Source organism: Chlamydotis macqueenii, chromosome 1 (genome assembly GCF_036417535.1).
Source record: "Chlamydotis macqueenii isolate bChlMac1 chromosome 1, bChlMac1.mat, whole genome shotgun sequence".
Lineage (NCBI taxonomy): Eukaryota > Metazoa > Chordata > Aves > Otidiformes > Otididae > Chlamydotis > Chlamydotis macqueenii.
The window spans coordinates 55527434-55546920 of NC_141556.1; the positions used below are offsets into that span (position 1 = coordinate 55527434).

The 19487-nt window shown below is 42.6% G+C and overlaps 1 protein-coding gene across 1 annotated transcript; it reads right to left on the bottom strand.

Annotated features, from left to right (window-relative positions):
• Positions 1-1226: 1226 nt before the first annotated feature.
• XPNPEP3 (X-prolyl aminopeptidase 3) lies at positions 1227-19441 on the bottom strand. The gene is made up of 10 exons (XM_086752429.1): positions 19047-19441; positions 17281-17397; positions 14341-14748; positions 12346-12548; positions 11439-11501; positions 9942-10055; positions 7447-7532; positions 6597-6780; positions 4893-5013; positions 1227-4054 (listed from the first exon to the last, which is right to left on the bottom strand). Exons 1-10 carry the CDS (start codon positions 19105-19107, stop codon positions 3888-3890), a joined length of 1524 nt encoding a protein of 507 aa, XP_086608555.1. The 5' UTR covers positions 19108-19441; the 3' UTR covers positions 1227-3887.
• Between the last annotated feature and the right edge of the window lie 46 nt (positions 19442-19487).

Here is a 19487-nt window from a genome sequence, read left to right on the forward strand (position 1 = left end):
TTAATGTCATACAGATTTTTCTTCCAAGTTTAACCCTAACTCTTTTTGCTTTATGGTAATTCTCCTGGGAGTAATTACTAAATTTCCATAGCGGTAATTTGGGTACCATAAGAGCATGTAACCTCAGCCTTGCTCCCTCCATCATAATGAAGATTTTGCCTAGAAATGTACTTTTTCCTTTTCACATTATTTAAATTACGACACATGATCAATAACATGGAACTGTAGAAAACTTTCTCTTATGACAATTCTATTGATTTTTAAAAGAAATAATTAAACTAACAGTTAAGACCAAACTCATCAATACAATCTGACTCCTTTGTTGCCCCCTCCTGAGTAGGACAAATCCATCAGGGACTCCTGGTTAGCATAACCAGTTTCCTGGAGCTGTTGCACCACTCTGACAACATACTGAATAGCTGTTGTTCTCTCCTTGCTCTCATATCCACCTGCACACATCCCCACAACTCCAAATCACACCCTTCTGGATTTTTTCTACTGCATTGTACATTCCCAAAACCCTCCATCTCCATTCTCTTTTACATGCTCCCTCAGTTTGCTTCTTCCTACACCATCAGGTTCCTTTACAAAATAATGAATGCAATTTTAGGAAAGACATACTGTATTTTTCACAGATAACAGATAGAGAATGCCAAATTATGTTAAATGCCAAATTTCTTTCCACTTTGATGACAGAAGTGTATTTGCAAATTAGCACCTCTGCTCAGACTGCACTTCAACAACAGGACTTTACTGCTAACTAGCTCTCTACAACACAAAGCAGAAGGTGAAATTGGAAAGCCAAGAAAAGCCTCCTGGGCTTGCTCTGAAAGTAAAGCAGCTTGTCCATGGGGATGGCTGGCTCTCATTTTCTCTTGTATTCTGATGCCCTTAAGACCCGTGCCATAGCTGCAATAAAATCTCTCCCCAAGCGAACTTGCATATACCTCAATTCCTCTTTCGCTTCCAGTGATCCCACCAATGCGCCCTCATCAAGCAGCTGCCAACCTGTGCTGCCTCGGAGAGCTCCTCCTGCACCCACGTGGCTGGAGTGAGGAACCTCTTCTGAGGCAGAGACAGACCGTAAATCTGGCAGTATGGGTTTCTTGATGAAGGTGATGTGAAATGTTCATGGATTTGGTTATATCCAAGGGACACTGCAGCAAGTGTGTACATCCCAGATGATTATCCATCTCGGCAACAAGTGAGAAAAAGCCTTCAAAAAATTAGGTTGGTAAGACTCAAATTTAATACATTCTGCAAAATGCACCCTTCTTTACATGGAACAACAGATTCAAAATATTAGCAGCAGTTTATGCTGAAGAAATGACTGAATGCTGTGGAAGAATTACAGAACATGGAGCAATGCACAGCCTAAATCAGACACACTTAGCATGGTGGAGCACAGCAGCCCTAGCAGATTCATTACTCCCCACTCAGCAGCGTCACAAACACTTCTTTACTGACAGAAACATTCATCTGCAACATTCCTAAGAGCTATTGGTGTTTGCAAGTTCCAGGATTTTCCTGAGAGAAGCAGGAATTTGTGCGTGCCTACATTTGCAATGTTATTTCAAGTCCATTACAGGTTACAGATAATTAATAAATCTCCCTGAAAAATAATGCTTTTTCTGGAGGTGCTTATATCTATTCAACAGCCATGCAACTTGATGGCTTGAAAAATGACTTTCTACAAATTGTTTTATTTTAAATATAACTTTTTTATATGTATTTCAAAGTCTTATTTACAGTAAGTACAATTATTGACTCTATTAGGTACACGGGCAGATGTGCAAATCACACATATAGCTCTGAGGTTAATGTTATTTTAAGCTGCTAACATAGTTCCAAAATCCAAGATTTGTCCTAGCTGACGTGGCTCTAACAGGTGTAATTGGAACAACAAATGTGTTACAGATCAGAACAACATCAAAAGCATTCATCTGTTCTATGGCTTAACAAGCCTTCCTTCTAACAACTTACACCATACGTATCACTGTAACACATAAGCACCTAACAGATGCTTCCACCAAAGATTAGCGGATTCTTTCAAATAGGTGAAACTTGATACACTAAACTCTGTGAAAGCATTTACTTCTTGTCATGTTTAAAAAAAAAATAAAATTATGATATGTCTTTGGTTGCCTTTCAAATGCACCCAGCTCCCACTAAAGCAATGAGAGATGCAAGACACCGTCCATTTGGCCTTCACTACGGGAAATGAAACACAGAAAAGGAAAAAAAAAAACAAAAAAGAGAGGAAAAAAAAGAGCAAATTTCACTAGAATTTACACAGCAGCAGAGCCAGAGGTCTAACTCAGGAACCCTGAATACCTTCCCCACATGCTTCTGACTACATTCACTCTGGCGAATTAGGGCAAACCGAGGAAGCAGCAGTGATGTTGATTAGAAAGCAAAATGGATTAGGAAGCAGTGACATTACAGTGAGTCAAAAATAGACAATATAGGAAGGGAACAGAAAAAGAAAGAAAATTGAGAATAGCTGATGGTTACTGAAAGCTACCAGCAGAAAGGAAGTAAGATGATGTGATGAAGCAGCAAGCATAAATAAAAGGAGACGCACAGATGAGAGGCATTTTTCAGACATGTTAAACAGCTGATTGTCAAAATATTTTCATTAAATACACAGATGCCATGTTCACCTCTAGTAGGTGTATTTACTACTGCATACAATGGCCTGGGTGGTAGATGATACTGAGGGAAGACAACTCTTCTCTTGACTCCTCATCCATCCTAGACACTAATTGCTGCCTCAAAAATATTATCACAGAGCACTAGTTACTGACTGCACTTGGCAAAACCCAAAAGGCAGCTGTGATCATGCCCTCAGAGTTTTGAAAAGCAGAATTACCTCACAAAAGCTGTATAAAGACTTGCAACTTGTCATAGCGCAGACTCTTCAAAAATGCACCGCTGAAGCTGCTGGCATTTACAGCATGAACCAGAAAGGTGCTGTGAATGTTGCAGAAGCAGACAACTCACATCTAGGTGATAACCAGCAGCTCACCAGTGGAGTCCAGCACAGCCAACACAGCCCTGCTTCCCAGGATAGAGGCGGGCTCAGAACAGGAAGCTGCAATGGACATCTGGGACAAAAGGAAGGGAATGTGGAAGACAGCAAGAGTGGGTATGGCCAACCTCCTGAGCACTATCTGTCCTTTCTGAAATTACCAAACACTCCAATAAGCTTAAACACCAGACGAGATGTTTTCCCCTGCTGTTGGCCTACTTTGCATCTGCTAAAACAAGGACCAAACACATCCTTACCCTTAAAATACTAAAAGTGTTCTCCACCAGCCTCAGATGAAACTACCTCCCAACCAAACCCATCTTCCTGACTAACAAAACCTCCCCCCTCCCAGGGCTCTATAAAAATCAAAGCTGTCTGATACACCTTATTCCTCTAAAACAGCATTTATCAAAGTTTCTCTTTAAAAATCTGATTGTCATGAAACTACTGTTAAAAGGTAAAAAACTGGGCTCTGGTCTCAACGCTTGCACCTGTGTGTCTGGAGAGGGATCAGGGAGAAGCCCTGCTGGTGGCTGGCACTGACAAAATTCATCCCTTCAAGGGCACCAGAACAGATGGATCCACACAGCAGAGAGATGAATCCACCCCCATGTCCTACAGCAGCTCAACATCAGCACCAATCAAATCAGAAGGAAAATGCACACAGAAGAGATTGCTTTGCTTTTTCATCCCCCAGTACCCAAGCCTTTTGCACTTGACTTCCCAGTCCCAGTCCTGGAAACAGTCATCAACTGTTCACATTCTCCATCACTTGACAACTACAGCCAGCTACAGGGATCTGCATCCCTGGAGAGCTGCGTCTCCTGAGGAGGATAAAAGAGGCAGAGAAGGGGAATCATGCACTGTGGCCACAGATCTGCTCGATGTGGTAGATCTCCTTGGGACAGTCAGCAGATAAGATGAGAGGTGCATCCTCCGTTATCACAACATCATCCTCAATGCGCACACCAATGCCACGAAAGCGCTCTGGGGCACTCATGTCATCCTCAGGGATATAAATGCCTGAAAGAAGGAAGGGAATTAAAACACACAACTCTCTCCAGAACAACACCTTTCCCTTACTGCGCCACCATGGGTTGAATTTTCAGCAACATAACATGAGTTTGATTCAAAAAAATTTTAATAAGGAAAGCTACTCTCTTTCCCCTCACTCATGGTAGCTGGTAGGCGAAGAAAGGAAAGTGTCCCTCAGTGCCTACAGACACTAGCATCACTAGCATGTTAACAACTTCCACAATCACAGCTTGCCTTTCCGCACTTCTTGCTCTCAATGCTAAGTTCACAATGATGATTTTAACAATGTTCTGAATAGAGAGAGAGAGAGAGGAGCCAAGCATTAAATATCAGTTTCCAGCTGACAGCTCCAAATCCAGTGACAAGCAGAAAGAGAGATTCACCGCAAAATGTCTAATCTACAAAGCTAAGTTGTGAATGCATGTAATTCCAGACTGCAATGCTTGAGACTTACACTACCAGTGCCTGGTAGTAGTTTAGTCACACTAACACAGAATAGAGCACTGCGATTGACCTGCGCTGCTGTGGGTCAAACGCTAACAGTCTGAGGTCTACACTAATCTGCTTCCTGCTGTACAGACACTTTCTGAGAGTTTACTCCCAGATTTGTTACCTTGGCTGTGTTTGGGAGAGAAACAGGATTTTCTAATACTGCAATGACTTTGGGAGGGCAATAACTTAAGGTTTTCTAATACTGTAATAATTTTCAATTTCACCAGAAAGAACTTGAATGCTTTGGTCTGAGGGATCAACTAACTTCTCAAAGCAATACTGTTATTCTCAGTGTTTCACGTTTTTGTCTACCACTGACTGCATATCTTTTTACCTGGTTCAATGGTTATCACCATGCCTGGCTGGAGCGGGAGCGATCGGGATATATCTGGAGTATCATGAACATCCATGCCCAAGTAATGGCCCACATGATGTGGGCAGTACTTTCGAACAGCCTAGGAGAAGACAAAACAAGTGTCATGGAGGCAGTTAAACACAGCTCAACCTCTTGTTCCAATACAAAAGATGAGAAGAGATAGAATAGTTATATGCTTAACTAGCAATCTTACTGCCACGACTAGGTCACCAAGGGCTGTCTTCCATTTACCAGAACTGGTTGGCCTCAAAACCCACCAGTACCAGGTACCGTTTATGAGCATATTGCAAACTGCCTTTCCCCCCTCATTGAAAAGAGCAGCCTAAGTCCATCACCACCGCAGTACGTCAGGCAAACCTTCAATTTTCGGCTCACTGAGTTTTCCTGCCCCAACCCTTTCCATCCCTTAAACATCTAAGCCCTGCGTTGCTCCCATCAGCAGACCCTGACAACCAGCAGCAGCTGATACAGCTGCTACGTGATGTGGCAAAGACGCCTCCTGTGCACGACAGAGCGAATGCTGTGCTGATTCCACTCAGCAGCTACAGCAGGATTTTAATCCACCTCTACAGGGCACTGATACTCCCTCCCCTCATACCATCCTAATCCTCCTTCCTCCAGAGAGGAGCTCCTTGACAGCAGGAATCAAGAGCTAATTCCTCCTGTGCCTCACCCTCCTCACATTTCACTGGGGACTGAGCCGCAGACGCTGGTCTCATCTGGCTGCGCTGCCGCCTGCCGAGAGAAACCAGCATGACAGCCGCCATTCACAGGAGAAAACCAGGGCTGTTACTGCACTGACACTGTAAGACAATTAAATCTAGCAGAAATCTGTACTGCTGCCAAATGGGTAGTTCCGTCACCGGGTTCCGCCATCTTTCTTGTATTGCCATCAGCAATCATGCCGTTTGCAGCGAGTGGGACCGGATAAACTTCTCTAACTGCAAACCAGTCCTATTTTATCTGCAGGTTCAGCTCTAAGGCAGACCAGTTTCCGAGTCTTGTTCACCAGACAGCTCTGTGAATCACAGAATAGTTTGGGTTGGAAGGGACCCTTAAAGGTCATCTAGTCCAACCCCCTTGCAAGGAGCAATTCTGAAACCCAATACTGACACAAAATGGTGCGGAAGAGGCAGCAGGTGGACTGACTGAGAAGAATGGGCTGCACCTTTTGGTAGCAGTGCAGATTTATGCCATGTTAAACAGATCACAAAACTATGACTAACTGCCTGCAGCCAGTTTCAGACCCAGAATTTTGTGTTAGCGTCAATGCCTCTATAGGTCCCCTCAGACTGTCTGCACTCTAAAGCTGCATCTACACTAACAAGTAGTGCAGACCAGTGGGAACGGATCTGCAGCGTGAAATAAGAAGTGTTGAGTAACAAATATTCACATTATATGCATGTAAGACCGGGAGGTTACTTCAGACCAAATTGTGTGCTGAATGGTTAAAACACATCTTCAAGTTTAGCCTTGTCTGAGAGAAATCCAGTCCTGTGCTGAAACCAGCCCACAACAGGAATTAAAGTACAATGAGTGGGGACAACCAGAAGATTAATCTCAAAAGCACTTTCCTGAGCCAAACTAAAGCCACTAACGGAACCCAAGAAGAAAATAGTCAGGCCCAGTAGGATGAAGCTGCAGTAGAAAAATTTCAAGTACCTTGAAGAAGTGGCTCTCAGTGATGCTGCTCTTTAGGATCCCCAGCTCTTTCAGTTTCTGTCCAATAAGGCTCAGCATGAGGCTGTAAATATTTTCTAGACTCACACCTGGGGAGCAGAGGCTCAGGCAGGACTTCTGGATATCCAGGACAGCCTGGTATAGTTCTGCTTGGGGTTTGGTGAACCTGAAAACCATTAAGAAAAGGAACAAAGGACATTTCTCACAATTAAACCACTACCCAGAACCTATTTTGGGGACAGATTGAGGTCAATGTTGGAACAGAGAAAGTCAGAAAGGAAAGCAACTGGCTCCTTATATGAAATGCCAGACAAGGCATCATTGCAACATGCCCTTCAATACACTGAGTAGAGACAGAGTTTCTCAGCTAACAACCTAATTACAAAGCAAAGCAAAGCTACTGCAGGAAAAAGAATGCACTTGAGCCAAAACATACAGGAATCAAACACAAAACAACAGGGACATCACACAAGCAAATTCACAACTGACAGAGCCATGTAAGGTCAACTAAACTCCTTAGTCAACTAAACTCTGGTTTTCTTACAACCAGAGTCAGCCAGAGCTGAATGTACAAAAGCGCTCTCTGCACTTTAAGCATGCTGTAATAGTGGAAAATAGCAGTAATCACACATATTCATGCAGTAATTAATGACCCAGTGGGGAATACAGCTTCTCATGCTGAAAGATTAGTTTATATAATTTGATTACTCGGAAGAACCACAGAACGGGACATATTAAAACTACTCACACAGAGATTAAACACACATACACTCAATCCATCAATTATTTAAGAGTTTTTCAAGTTCTTCAAAACAGCCTTATCGCAGCGTACCTTCCATTGACGGGCCAGGTGCGTGTGATGTCACTTACGTAGCAGGAAGACTCACATCCACCATCTAGCAAGACCAGTTCACCATCCTGGAGAATAACAGGAAAAAAATGCCCAGTGGGTGAGTCCAGCTATTAACTGAATTGATTTTTCTGTCTGAGAGCAGGCAGGGAGATTATGTATTTATTTCTGCAGAGCAGCTGCAGAGATGTGAATTCCTCTTGCAGAGCAACACCCCAGGTGCTACTGTTTATAAACAGGCTATTCCAGTTGGATTGTTTCTCTGCATAGTCTCTGACGGTTACGCTTATCTACAACCTGAACTCTTAACACAGTGATTTTCAAACACTTCGGAATTAAAAAAAAATATTTTCCTTGAACTATTCTGTGCTCTGAGACATCAGTCCCATTCACACCTGGATTGTTTACTCCAGCAAATTATACTAGTGACTCCTTTCAGTAGAAGTACTCTGCTAGTGACTGAGACAAAGAGTTTTGCAACAAAAACATAGATTTCTGAGCTACCCACAAGATCACCAACAGCTAAAGATTTAGCCTTGTCACAAAGTAAAAGGATCCAGCAAAATCACTTCTCTGACAGCGTATCACTACTGTAAATGCACTACTGAATAGCTTCTACCATCTTCCTTGTTCTCTTCTGGGCCTTTCTTGACTCCTCTAAGACATCTGAATCTACCTCGTGATGAAGAAAAAACCTTTGGAGATGTACACCTCCAATTCACTTCAGCAAAATTGCTTCATGTCAATTAAATTACTGACAGCATGTCTTCCAAACAGCCAAGCAAAAAAAGACAAAAGGCCAGGAACAAAGCCACTGCCTTGCTTTTCCTCCTTAAAGGGGCTAACAACAAATAGAGCAGTGAGATCTGTAAAAAGTTTGGATTCAATTCTCTATGGATTTACACCACATGTAATCCAAGGCCTTTTATAGAGATTCACTCCACAGATCCATGACTGTGCCAGCAGCTCTAACGTGGAATGACAAGAAAGAATTCTAGCACATTAAGGGAAAAAAATAAGAAGCAGAATTCACTGCTAGCCCTGCTTCCAGTGCTAGCTACTATAATTGTGTACAGTTAAGTGCCACAAACACTTACACAGTAGGTAAACTAGAAGTGAGAAGATCTCACTATCCCACTAAATAGATAGGCCACTAACTATCAATTCAATTTGTATTTTTAACTTTTTAAGAATAGCTAGTTCAATTCTTTAAGTAAAATATGAAATGATAGCACCTGCCCTCTTCCAAGCAACTAAACAAGCTAAATAACAATTTATTGGCTAAGGGAATTCAACCTGTGGCTTGATTATCCAGTAAGTGCCTTATGTTGTGCGTCTTGTCCTCTTTCTTTAAAGCTGAGGCCACTAAGTGGTAGACTGAATAAGGTCCACATGAGGCCATAAACAGCTTTGAGACACCTTCCACATTAGACACTTTGTTAGTCTATTTGGCAACAAGAACTGTAGGAAGTAGCACACAAAGGAAAAGAAAGAGTCAAATTTATGGGTTTAACCTTATACTAAACAGTTTTAAAAAAAATAAGTGACAGTCATTTAACTGAACAACTTTAACAGAAGCAACTGGAGTTACATGAGCACGCCTGACCTTGAATGACAGTACAACAAAGGAGGCTTCTTTCTGCCAAAAGCAGCCTGTCGTATCTTTTGTATGTCTGTCTCTGCAGATCATTTCAAGGTCTGCTAGCGTGCCAGCTTCAAGAAAAGACAATGTTAGCAGGAAATTTTCATCCTGCATTAAGGCAGAGGAAAAATATGCTCCTCTGAGAAGTGAACTGAGTAGAGCAGTGGGGGAATATTGCTCCTGAAAACACCTATCTGCATCTAAAGGTGCATTGTCAGGAAAGCTGGAGAGGTTCAACTCAATAATGTGAATCTTCAAAATAAGATAATACATGTTAATTTACCTACAGCTATCTAGTCTCAACATTTAACATCGATTCTTTCCCCCCTTGTTCCCCTTCTCTGCTTTGCTGGCCTGAAATGCTTTTCAGCTTCGCCAGAGCACAGATGTACTGCTTCACCTTATGTTGTAAAGCAAGGCCAAGCAATGCAAGTGACAGCTGAAGACCCCTCCCAGTGCCTTCACTCTGCCTGCTGCAGTGGTCCCTCTCTCTTTTGCGCAGTGAGCGATCCACCCAGGACTGCGCACTGCTACACACTGTGTGGGAGCAGACGTGTTTGCTAAATGAAGTTATTTGCAAGCGTGTTTACAAGTCCTTCACTGTTTAGAAAATACTGCAGAAAGCGCAAAGAGGTGAGAAGGAGATTAGATGAATGAAGTTATCTTTCACTGACAGTTAAACTAACCAGGGCAGGATTCCTTTCCCTTGCTCACTTAAAAATATATATTTAAGTGTTTGATCTGTTCAGTCAAAACAAAGAGCAGCTAGGGGACACATATGGGGACAGTGGGTCACAGCATTGCATTTTAATTTACTCGACAGCATATGGTTTACCTTGATGAGCTGGTTGTTCTTCACATAGTGCAAAGTGTTTGATCTATTGCCACCAGCAACAACAGGGGGATAGGCCAAGATGTCAGCACCACGAGCCCGGCACTCGAATTCAAACTGGAATACCAATTCAGAGAAGAGGAGACTGTTAGTGCTGATTGAGGTGATTAACTGCCCTAGGGCTATTATCATTCATGTCCTACAACTGCTTTCTTAATTCGTACAACACAAAGTGAAAATGGAAGGTGAGCTCACTAAACGAAAGCAGTCTTGACGGTTTTCCAAGAACTGGAGGAAAAAATTATAGAACTATCCACTTCTCAAGAGAGTGTTTTAAGCCTGCATGTGGTCTCATGGAAGCTCTTTCTGGTGCAAGCCATTCAATACTGTATCAAACATTCATTACATTGTCATAAATCTAGGTGAGGATTTGTTTTTACACAAAGTATTGCTCTTAGTTGCCATACAACTTTGCAACTTTTCAAAGGTCCTAAATGTCAGCATGACAACAGTTGTGTTTTGCTGTTGTCTTTTAAAGTTACAAAGTACCAGCATATTTACAGCAGTATCTATTTTAATGACTCTGTTGAACGAAGAAAGTTTGAAAGCATGCACTAACCGTGATGTCCCAGGGAAAAAAAAACAACAAAAAAACAAAGGCACTGTAAGCATCAAGATCTTTGCCTTTATTGAGTGATGAAGCTGATGAAAGCACGTAAATTAATGAACCTAGATCTACAAAGACCCTTATAACCTCAATATATTAATAACATGTCTTTCCTATGAGTCAAAGCCATGTGGGACAGAACAATCCAGAATGCCTACATGTAGTAAAGTAGGTTTTACAATCCTGACCTGAAGTGAAAAACTGATCTGTAAAATACACTTTAAAAAAATTTTCTTTAGAGGTCAGTACTGGTGCTCAATGCCGTGTCAGCACAGGCCCATCTACGTCGTAACAGATGGTCAAATGCTGCTGATGTTTGTCCAACAGGCATCTCACTGCAATTCCTTACAAAATTCCATACCAAAAGTGCCGGCCAATTAGTCCGTATTTTGTAAGTGAGGCATCTACACTGCTTCAAGACAGCTGTGGTGATCCGATGTAGTAAGAGGCTAGAGTCAAGAGAAGCAGGCTTTACAAATAGGTGTTATAACTACTTAAATTCTGTACAGTAGAACTGTATTACAGAATAAGATAATAACTATATCTCTGATTGTTTAGCAGGATTTGTATTTAAATACAGTAGAAAAAGATATCACTAGCAGATAAACTTAGACAACCACTACATTTCTTCGATAAGGATATTGGAAGTACAGCTGAAGAATTCCTCACATTGACTTTTCTGCACATCCCAGAAAACACAAGAGTTAGGTGAAGGAGGAACGTGCTACAGTGGGAGGGACATTACAGAGAGATCTGATATTTCTAGTTTCCTGGAAGGATAACCAACATCCAGTCCAGCCCTTCTATCACATCTCCAGCCATGAAGTACTTACCTTTGCATACAGAAAGGCTTCATCCACTGGAGATTTGCTGGCAAACATTGTCTCTATGAAAGCCTATGAAAAACAAGGGCCTTTCAGTTAGCAAAGGAGCCTGAACTTGAGATAATTTTTTTTTTTTTCGCACTTGCTGTCTTTTTAGGAAGGCCTAAAATCAGCTGGCCCAGACACAGTAACCAGAGGCAGCTGAGAATGCAGAGGGCTGTCAAGCCTAGAACCAATTGAGCTCTGTTTCCTGTGAAACTGTATTTAGGGGCTGATGACTCTGTGTTTTGAAAAAGGATTAGATGATTGAAGCTGATTCCATGGGTTGGCATTTTATAAGTTGTCTTGCCTATGGATTCTCTTGCATATAACAGGAGTGCCCTATGCAGCTTTTCATACTTGGCTGTTTATTTTAATAATATTTACAAAAAACATAATAGCATTTGAGATTATCTGTCAGATTTGTTTAAAATTGGCCAATGACTTCAAAAGGTATTTGAGGGATAAGGGGGAATTTGGAGACATACACAGGCAATGTGTTTACAAAAATCCTGTTTCCTCAAAAAGAACAGGATAAATGGGAAAGAAAATGGTGTAGGGAAGGAGAGGGGAAGTTGGGAAGAGAGTAAAAAGGCTACCCTTGTTCCTGAATTTTGCTTTTAAACAAATCTAACTGCTGCTGGCTTTTCTTCATTGGAGTTACACTAATTGAGAGAGGCTGGTAGTCCAAGCAGTCTTCCTGTTTCTCCTTGTCTTGTGGAGGGAGCTGAGCCCAACTGATGGTCGAGACACAGCAGTTCAGCAACAGATTAGACCAAAGCTATCCTTCCAACCCACGTCACCCCATCAACAACCCTCTCCCCTTTCTTCTTAAAAGGAATGCAATGGTTCATTTGCGGCGCCCACAACCCCATACCTCTGCTGTCACCCGTCCAGCTATCTTCATCCTTTCAATCTCTGCAGGAGATTTGATCAACCGAAGGTTTTGCACTAGATGTTGGACGCCCTGGATGTGGTTTTTGGTCTGAGCTTTTATCTCAGCCAAGGGCTGCATGTAGTCAGAGTGCAGCTCTGTATGGACTGGTTTCCTCAAGTCATACCAAACAATGTTTGACTCGCCTGGAATACAAAACAAAAGCTGACACATGAAAATATATGTAGAAATGTCCTCCCTATATTGAATAACTCTCTCTTTCTAAATTACACCTGTTGCTGTATTTGAGAAATTAATTTCCTCTGAATCTGCATTTACAGACCATGTAGACACTTCCACTGCCACAGGATACTAGCAATCTCTTCAAAATCTGGAAGATTACCAATGTATAGCATGTAGATTTGACAATTCCCCCTATCTTGCACAGATCCATTTTGAGTTTGCATATCAAAGTTGCACTTGTGCAAGCTAAGCAGCCATTAATGTTCATGTGCATGTCCTGAATTGTTCTGCCATTTAGCTGTCCCCTCTGACACTGTAAGGCAATTTACCTTTTACTCATTGCATGGAACCAGGGTCATCATCAGCTATGCTTCAGAGTATCTTTGGGGAAAGACTGTTTATTTCAGTCATTCAGAGAAGATGAACTTACTGAGGACAAACGTATCTACCTATGTGGAAATTCATTTAGAACATCTGAGTTAGCACCCACATTCTCCCCACAGGAGCGTTTCAAGTGGGAATAAGTAGAAAAGCCATGCTGAGTCACAGCTAAGGTCCACCTAGGCCCTCTTTCTTTGCTGACAGTAGCCATTAGCAGGTGCTTACAAAACATCTCTAAGAAACTGGGCATTTATGAAAGAGTATTTCCCTGAGCACATCCTCCACACTTCTGCTTTCTTCATTTCAAGCCTGCATCTTCGTAACGGTAATTAACTGCTTTTCATGGACCTCTCCCGCACAGAACTAAAAACTTTTGAATCCATTTATACTTTTGACATTCCAAACCTCCCATGAATGGTCTACAACTTAAAACTTACAAGTTGTCAAAACCTGCCATCTGATCATTTTATTTGGTGTTCCCTTTGTTTGTATATTGTGAAACATAGCGACTAATCATTCCTACTCATCCTCTCTGCGCTTTCCGTAACCATACATATCTCTCATCTCTTACCCTCTGTTTTCTCTTTTCTAAACTGAGCAGGTTTGTCCAGCACGTACCTCACACACACCCCACACTTTTGATAATCCTTGATGCCCTTTCTGTGACTTTTCTATTTTCAATGTATCCTTTTTGGAAATAAAATAACAAGAATCCAATATGGTATTTAAGACTCCACCATTCACTCTATTCATTTGTGTAATCCCCCAAGCACTTGCCCTTTTTATATTGTCATAAGCCTTCAGTTTCATTTTATAACGCATTTAAATTTACTCTGGATTAGAAGTATTGAGGCTACATGTTGATGTTAGACACAAAAACACATCTAAAGGGTAGCAATGCTTGTTATTTCAAGAGTAAGTTAACATGTATCTAAAAAACATGAGTAGACTAACAACTTCCCTGTGCGGATCATTTTCCAAGTCTATTATGAATAGAACACCTTCAAGTTTCCTATGCTTTGTCTGGTTATGGCTCTGTCAGTAAAAAGATAAGACTAAAACAGCAACACTGTTTGCGATGCTCTCTTGCTTATCACATTCCTCACATTTCACTGATGTGACCGCTGGCATTCACATCGGCACACAAGAAATTCAGAGGGGAGGAAGAACTATTAGTTTCAAAACTACATTTCCATGGGTGACCCTCAAGAAGCTAACAAGAACTTCCAACTGTCTTTGTCATACTGTCATACCCCCTGCACCTCCCCAGGTTCATGATAGTCCTGAATTGATGTCACAGAGCACCTTCCAAACCTATACCAATCAGACCCTGCAAACCACGTCTCACCTCATTGCCCCTCCATTTTTTGTTACCTTTCAGCTTGGCCACCAAATGCCTGAACTCCTCAATGGTGTAAGCTTCATCAACTCCTGTGAGAGCAATTGCCCCATCCGTGCCTGATCTGGGCCCGTCCCACAACTCTCGGCTTGGATCTCTCCGGGGCACAAAAAGTATGGATTTGTGGGAGGGCAGCGCTTTGCCAGGAATGCTCTGCAGCACCAGGATGCTGTCAGGCTCCTGGAACCCACAGAGGTACAGGAAGTTAGTGTCCTGGTGGAAAACGTAGGGGATGTCATTGCTCATGTAGTATGTGGGGTTGGATAGCAGAATCACTGTGTGGTCCAATCCAGCCCAGCTACGGGCTTCTTTCTGGATCAATGCCATCAGTTTGTGTCGGCGAAGACCATATTCCACCTGTGACAATCCTGGGGTTACCTCTCCTACAAATACAAAACAGATCAGATTAAGACATGCAAGGCACTCACGATATTTTACTGTCTCGTGCCTGATTCCTGCCTACTCCTTGACGCCCTTCACACGCACAGCTTCGCTGTGGTCCCTCACTGGCCTTTCACACACCTCTTCAGCTTCCATCCCCACAGCACATCCTCACTCAATGTGCTCCTCCATCATGCAAAGACAGAAATTTATTTTAACAGATCAAATTTTCTGCTACGTATTTCTGTGCAAAAGCAGAAATCACAAAACCTAGTAGATTTATACAAACATCCAAACCAGATGGGTGTTTTCAGAAAGATATGTAAAAAAAGGGGGAAGGGGCAAGGCAAAATGGACTTTGATTGCTGAAAACTGATGGGTTTTATAGTATCTGGACATTGAACAGAAGATTACCTCCTGAGGCTGAGCATTATTTTCCTCAGATAAAGCTAGAATGTCTATTCAAACACACACAAAGACAGCCCAAAGTAACCAGTTCTAAACCATAAGGGGCGGATTGAGTGTTGCAGGTACTGGGAGATCAGGCAAAAACACAGAGGTTGCAGAGTCCAACCAGTCACAAGATTCCAGGCAGAGAGAAACAACGAACTGCAGGCTGGTGACAGACTTCGATTAAGAGAAGGAATCTTCTCCAGGACTGATGCAGCTTTTCTCAATAATTAACAATTTGGATTTTTCCAAAGTTAAGTACTATATTCCTAACAACTCTAACTAAACAAACAATCTCTTAGATGAAAGTACCTTTTAAGCTGCTCCAGTCACAAAGGATATGAAATACAGCGATCAAGATACTCACCAAAACCAGACTGAAGTTGAAAGAACAACAACAGCTTAAGTATATGCATTTTTAAAAATGTAAGACTCCTTAACTATGATTTAAATTAATGCATAAGCCTTAATCAGTACTTTGGCTGATACTCTATTTTAACATAGATTGCATTTTCACACTGTAAACTTTCTCCTTTCATAATCTTTTCTTTCTCTTTAATGTATTATGCAGTGGCAACTCTAGAATAAGAATTGAAATTTGACTTGTACTGTAAGTGGATTCTTGCTTGAGTGGGGTGGGAGGGGGAATTTCCATCCAGAATGTTTTTCCGTAACAGAAGAGTTTAAGAAAACCATATATGTTGTATTTGCACTAAACCTAACAGCTTTTCAACACCATAAATCCCCAATACCTATTGGGAGTAAAAGTTTGGGTTTTGTTTTTAAAGAAAAAAACAACAAAACCAACATATTTGTTTTATTCTGTAGATCTAAAAATGACAGAGAACACAGAAATTGTTTTGATGCAATCTGACCCTGTATTTCCGCAATATTACACTGCAAATTCCCTATGCTCCACTGCACTCCAGATAGCTTTCTACCACAAACAGTCCAGTGAAGTTTAGAAGCTGCAGCAGTGTGGAACATGGGAATCCCATTTCTCTTCTGACTGCAAGGCCTGGAAATTCTTTCTGCTTTAAAGGCATGTGCTTTTTAAAACAGTAATTGCAACAAAACAATGCTGCACTATTTTAAGTAAAACACCACTCCTCTATTAAACAGAAAATTACTATGGGCAGGTAGAATTAATCTCCAGTGTTTCAGCTGTGAGTACTTTTTAAGTGTCAGCCTCATTCACTGTGAGCTGCTAATCAGGGCCCTGAGCAACCTGACCTAATATTGAAGTTAACTCAGCTTTGAGCAGAGGGTGGACCTATTAACTTCCTGAGGTCCCTTCTAACCTCAATTATTCTACAGTTAAATATATAAGTGGATGGTTATACATTCATCTGTTTTCTCTGTATACCCATCTATGGAAAAAGAACACAGAACCAGAATGTTTTCCCGGACATATTCTTGAATATATTTTTATTTCAATTTTTTTTTTTTTTTTTTAAGATTTAATCATGGTCATCTCATACCTACATGCTCATTTTCATTAATCTCATAAAACTGCACAACATCAGCTTCTCTTTCATCACTACCTTCTAACTTTATAGCTACAAGTTTCTTTTTCTTCTTTTCCTCACAGCTTGGATACTCTTCTGAAGGGGATGTGTTCTTTAGACAAGTGATGTCCATCTCCCAATAAGTCTCTTCCCAATCTCCTTTTCTGAACGACACCTTTATTTTGTGACCCACAAGATATTAGATACAAAGCATTCTCGCAGTTCAGCTTGCACAAAGGTCTCCCCCTTAATATAAATCACATGTATTTGCAGGACAATGAGCTCAGGAAATGCCACTGCCATGAAAGGACTGCAGTACCGAAGTCAGTGACACCAAGCACTCTACAAGAAAAAGGTAAAAAGCTAGTACGTGAAGCCTATTTTTGGAATCAGTATCATCTCAAACAAGGAAATTAACTAACGAATATAATTACTGCCTAATGAAGGTAATCATAAAGAGCTAAAATCACAGACACCTGTATGATAAAGCAAATCAAAACTCTGTCCTCAACATCTCAGCAAGACAAACACAAGAAAGAATACCAATGATTGGCTCATACAGGACCTGTACCTAACCTGGTTTGAGAAGGTGTGGATGTGTAAAGGGACTGGGCTGGCCCAAATACCGGTTTGGAATCTTCTTCTGCTGGGCAGGCTGGATGGAAAATCTTCGGAGAGCACATGACTTGCAAACTGGAGGAAAAGAAATGCACCATGTCAAGGTAAAAGACCTGTCCAGTTAGCAAACTGCAGAATTGTTCTCCAGTCATCTGACTCTTAGTAGCATTCATTCACCTTATATGACATAAATATACCGCCCTAACCTCTCAGTTTGTTGTGCACCGTAATAGTTTATGAAACAATGTGCACGCTACTCAACTAATGCTCAAATATTCATAAACCAGATTGAAAGAAATTAACATACGCTAAACGTGACAATCCAGCAAGAAACCCCAGAAAGCTATGTTGGTTTGCACATGTTTGATTTCCACACTGAGTGTTCTCCCTCCCTTGCTTCCCTCAAACACCTCTGGGCTTAAAGGACAACATTTGTATATAATCTTTTCTTGACTACGTCTTCAAAAATTCTACTCATACTGAACAATTTTTCAAGGCCTTTCCATTCTGTTTTTACTAATAATGCCTCAAAGAAGCCATCAAATAACACAGGTTTATACAGTGATGTGATTTTTTTCCTGTATGAAAGACACCCAAGAGTTCCTGTTTATGTATTTAACTTACTTGACAGTAACATTAGCCAAATTGAAAACAGAAAGATGCATACAGTTGTCTATCCCTCTTCCAAATCCACATATAGCCAAAGCAGACAAGTTTTAAAGAGGATTACAAGTGTGCATTTGGGAGCTGGGGGTGCACACAATAAGACAAAGGCTAAAATTAAATATCATTGTCACAAACTTTACCAACTTTGGAATTCTCAGTGACAGCCTTTTGCAGCTGAAGAATTGCTTGTGCCTATTCACAAATTATCAGACACGTGGAAAGAGATGGTAATAATTTTCTTAATATCTACCAGCTGATATTTTGGAAACTGGTTCTCTTTTATGTCACTTACCATGTGTCTACTACATTGGATTCTTAAAACAAAAGATAAATCAACTCTTCACTACCATAAGCAAGTATAACACAAGCAAAACAGCTGCCTGCCTTTCAGTGAGCTGAGACTCAAGAGACTCACAGCAGAATATAGACCATGGATTTTCTGTGGGAGCCAGTATAATTAGCCACTAATTGAGGATTACTTATGCATGAGAATTGATAGTCACAACATAAAGCATCCACTGTGTGATGATTGACTGGAGTAGCAGTCTGGAGGCCCAGGCAGTGAAACAGAATTACAGCTTTTTGTGTAGTTTCAAAGAAAAAAAAAAAAGGAGAGAACTTCCACAGTTTCTCTCCGCCAACATAGCGGACAAACAGAGAATCTTGCAACGAGAGGAAAACACGACAGCCATTAAACAAAGCAGCACTTTGAAGACAGCAAGGAGCTTTCCACATCGTTGCTTTATTTTTCAAATCACAAGCCGTTTTTCCCGCGGATTCAACCGCCACTGGGCCTCCGCCTGCCGTCCCCTGCCCCCGCACCCACGGCGACACGGACGCGCGGGCGCCGCCGCCTCGCAGCCCGCCCGGCCCCGTGGTGCCGGGGTGGACGGGCACAGAAGCGCGGGCTCGAAGCGGCGACAAGGCTCAGCGTGCGCCGGGCTGCCCGATACCGATACCGCAGCCCTGGGGGCGGGCAGGGCCCGCCGGCACCGAGCCGGGCTGCCCCGCTGCGGCCAAGTTAAGGCGCGGTGGTGGGGAGAGAAGGGGTCTCTGACCTGAGAAGCCGTACCAGCCCCTCACCGCCGCACCAAGCCTCCGGGACGGAAGGCGCGACATGTCCAAGGGACACGGCTAACGCGGGGGCTCGGCCGCCCGCCAGGCCCCGGCCCCCCCCCGCCGGCCCGGCCCGCACACGGCGGGGCCTTTCCCCCTGCGCGGTGCCGGGCGCTGACACCATCAACCAGCGCGGGCGCCCAGCGCCGCCAACCAATGAGCGGCGCCGCACCGGCTTAGGCGCCCATGGCGGCCGCCTGCCTCTCCCGGAGAGCGAACGGGAGGAGGGATCCGAGCCACGGCGGGGTCCCGGCAGTGGGGGGAGGTGGGCAACGACGCCAAATGCGGGGAGCGATGCGGTGCCTGGCGGGACGGGGCCGCTCAGCGGCCACCTCCGCTTCTAGAAAGTTCCCGCCGCTGCGCGGCGGGGAGGCGGGGCCAGG

Bases quoted from the DNA above. Each gene is read 5' to 3' on its own strand.
- XPNPEP3 (XM_086752429.1), bottom strand. From the start codon at position 19,107: ATGTCGCGCCTTCCGTCCCGGAGGCTTGGTGCGGCGGTGAGGGGCTGG. The intron at 10,056-11,438 runs GTAAGTACTTCA...TTGGTATTCCAG, and splicing joins AAGCCTTTCTGTATGCAAAG to TTTGAATTCGAGTGCCGGGC. The intron at 5,014-6,596 runs GTACTTGAAATT...GTCTTCTCCTAG, and splicing joins CTGAGAGCCACTTCTTCAAG to GCTGTTCGAAAGTACTGCCC.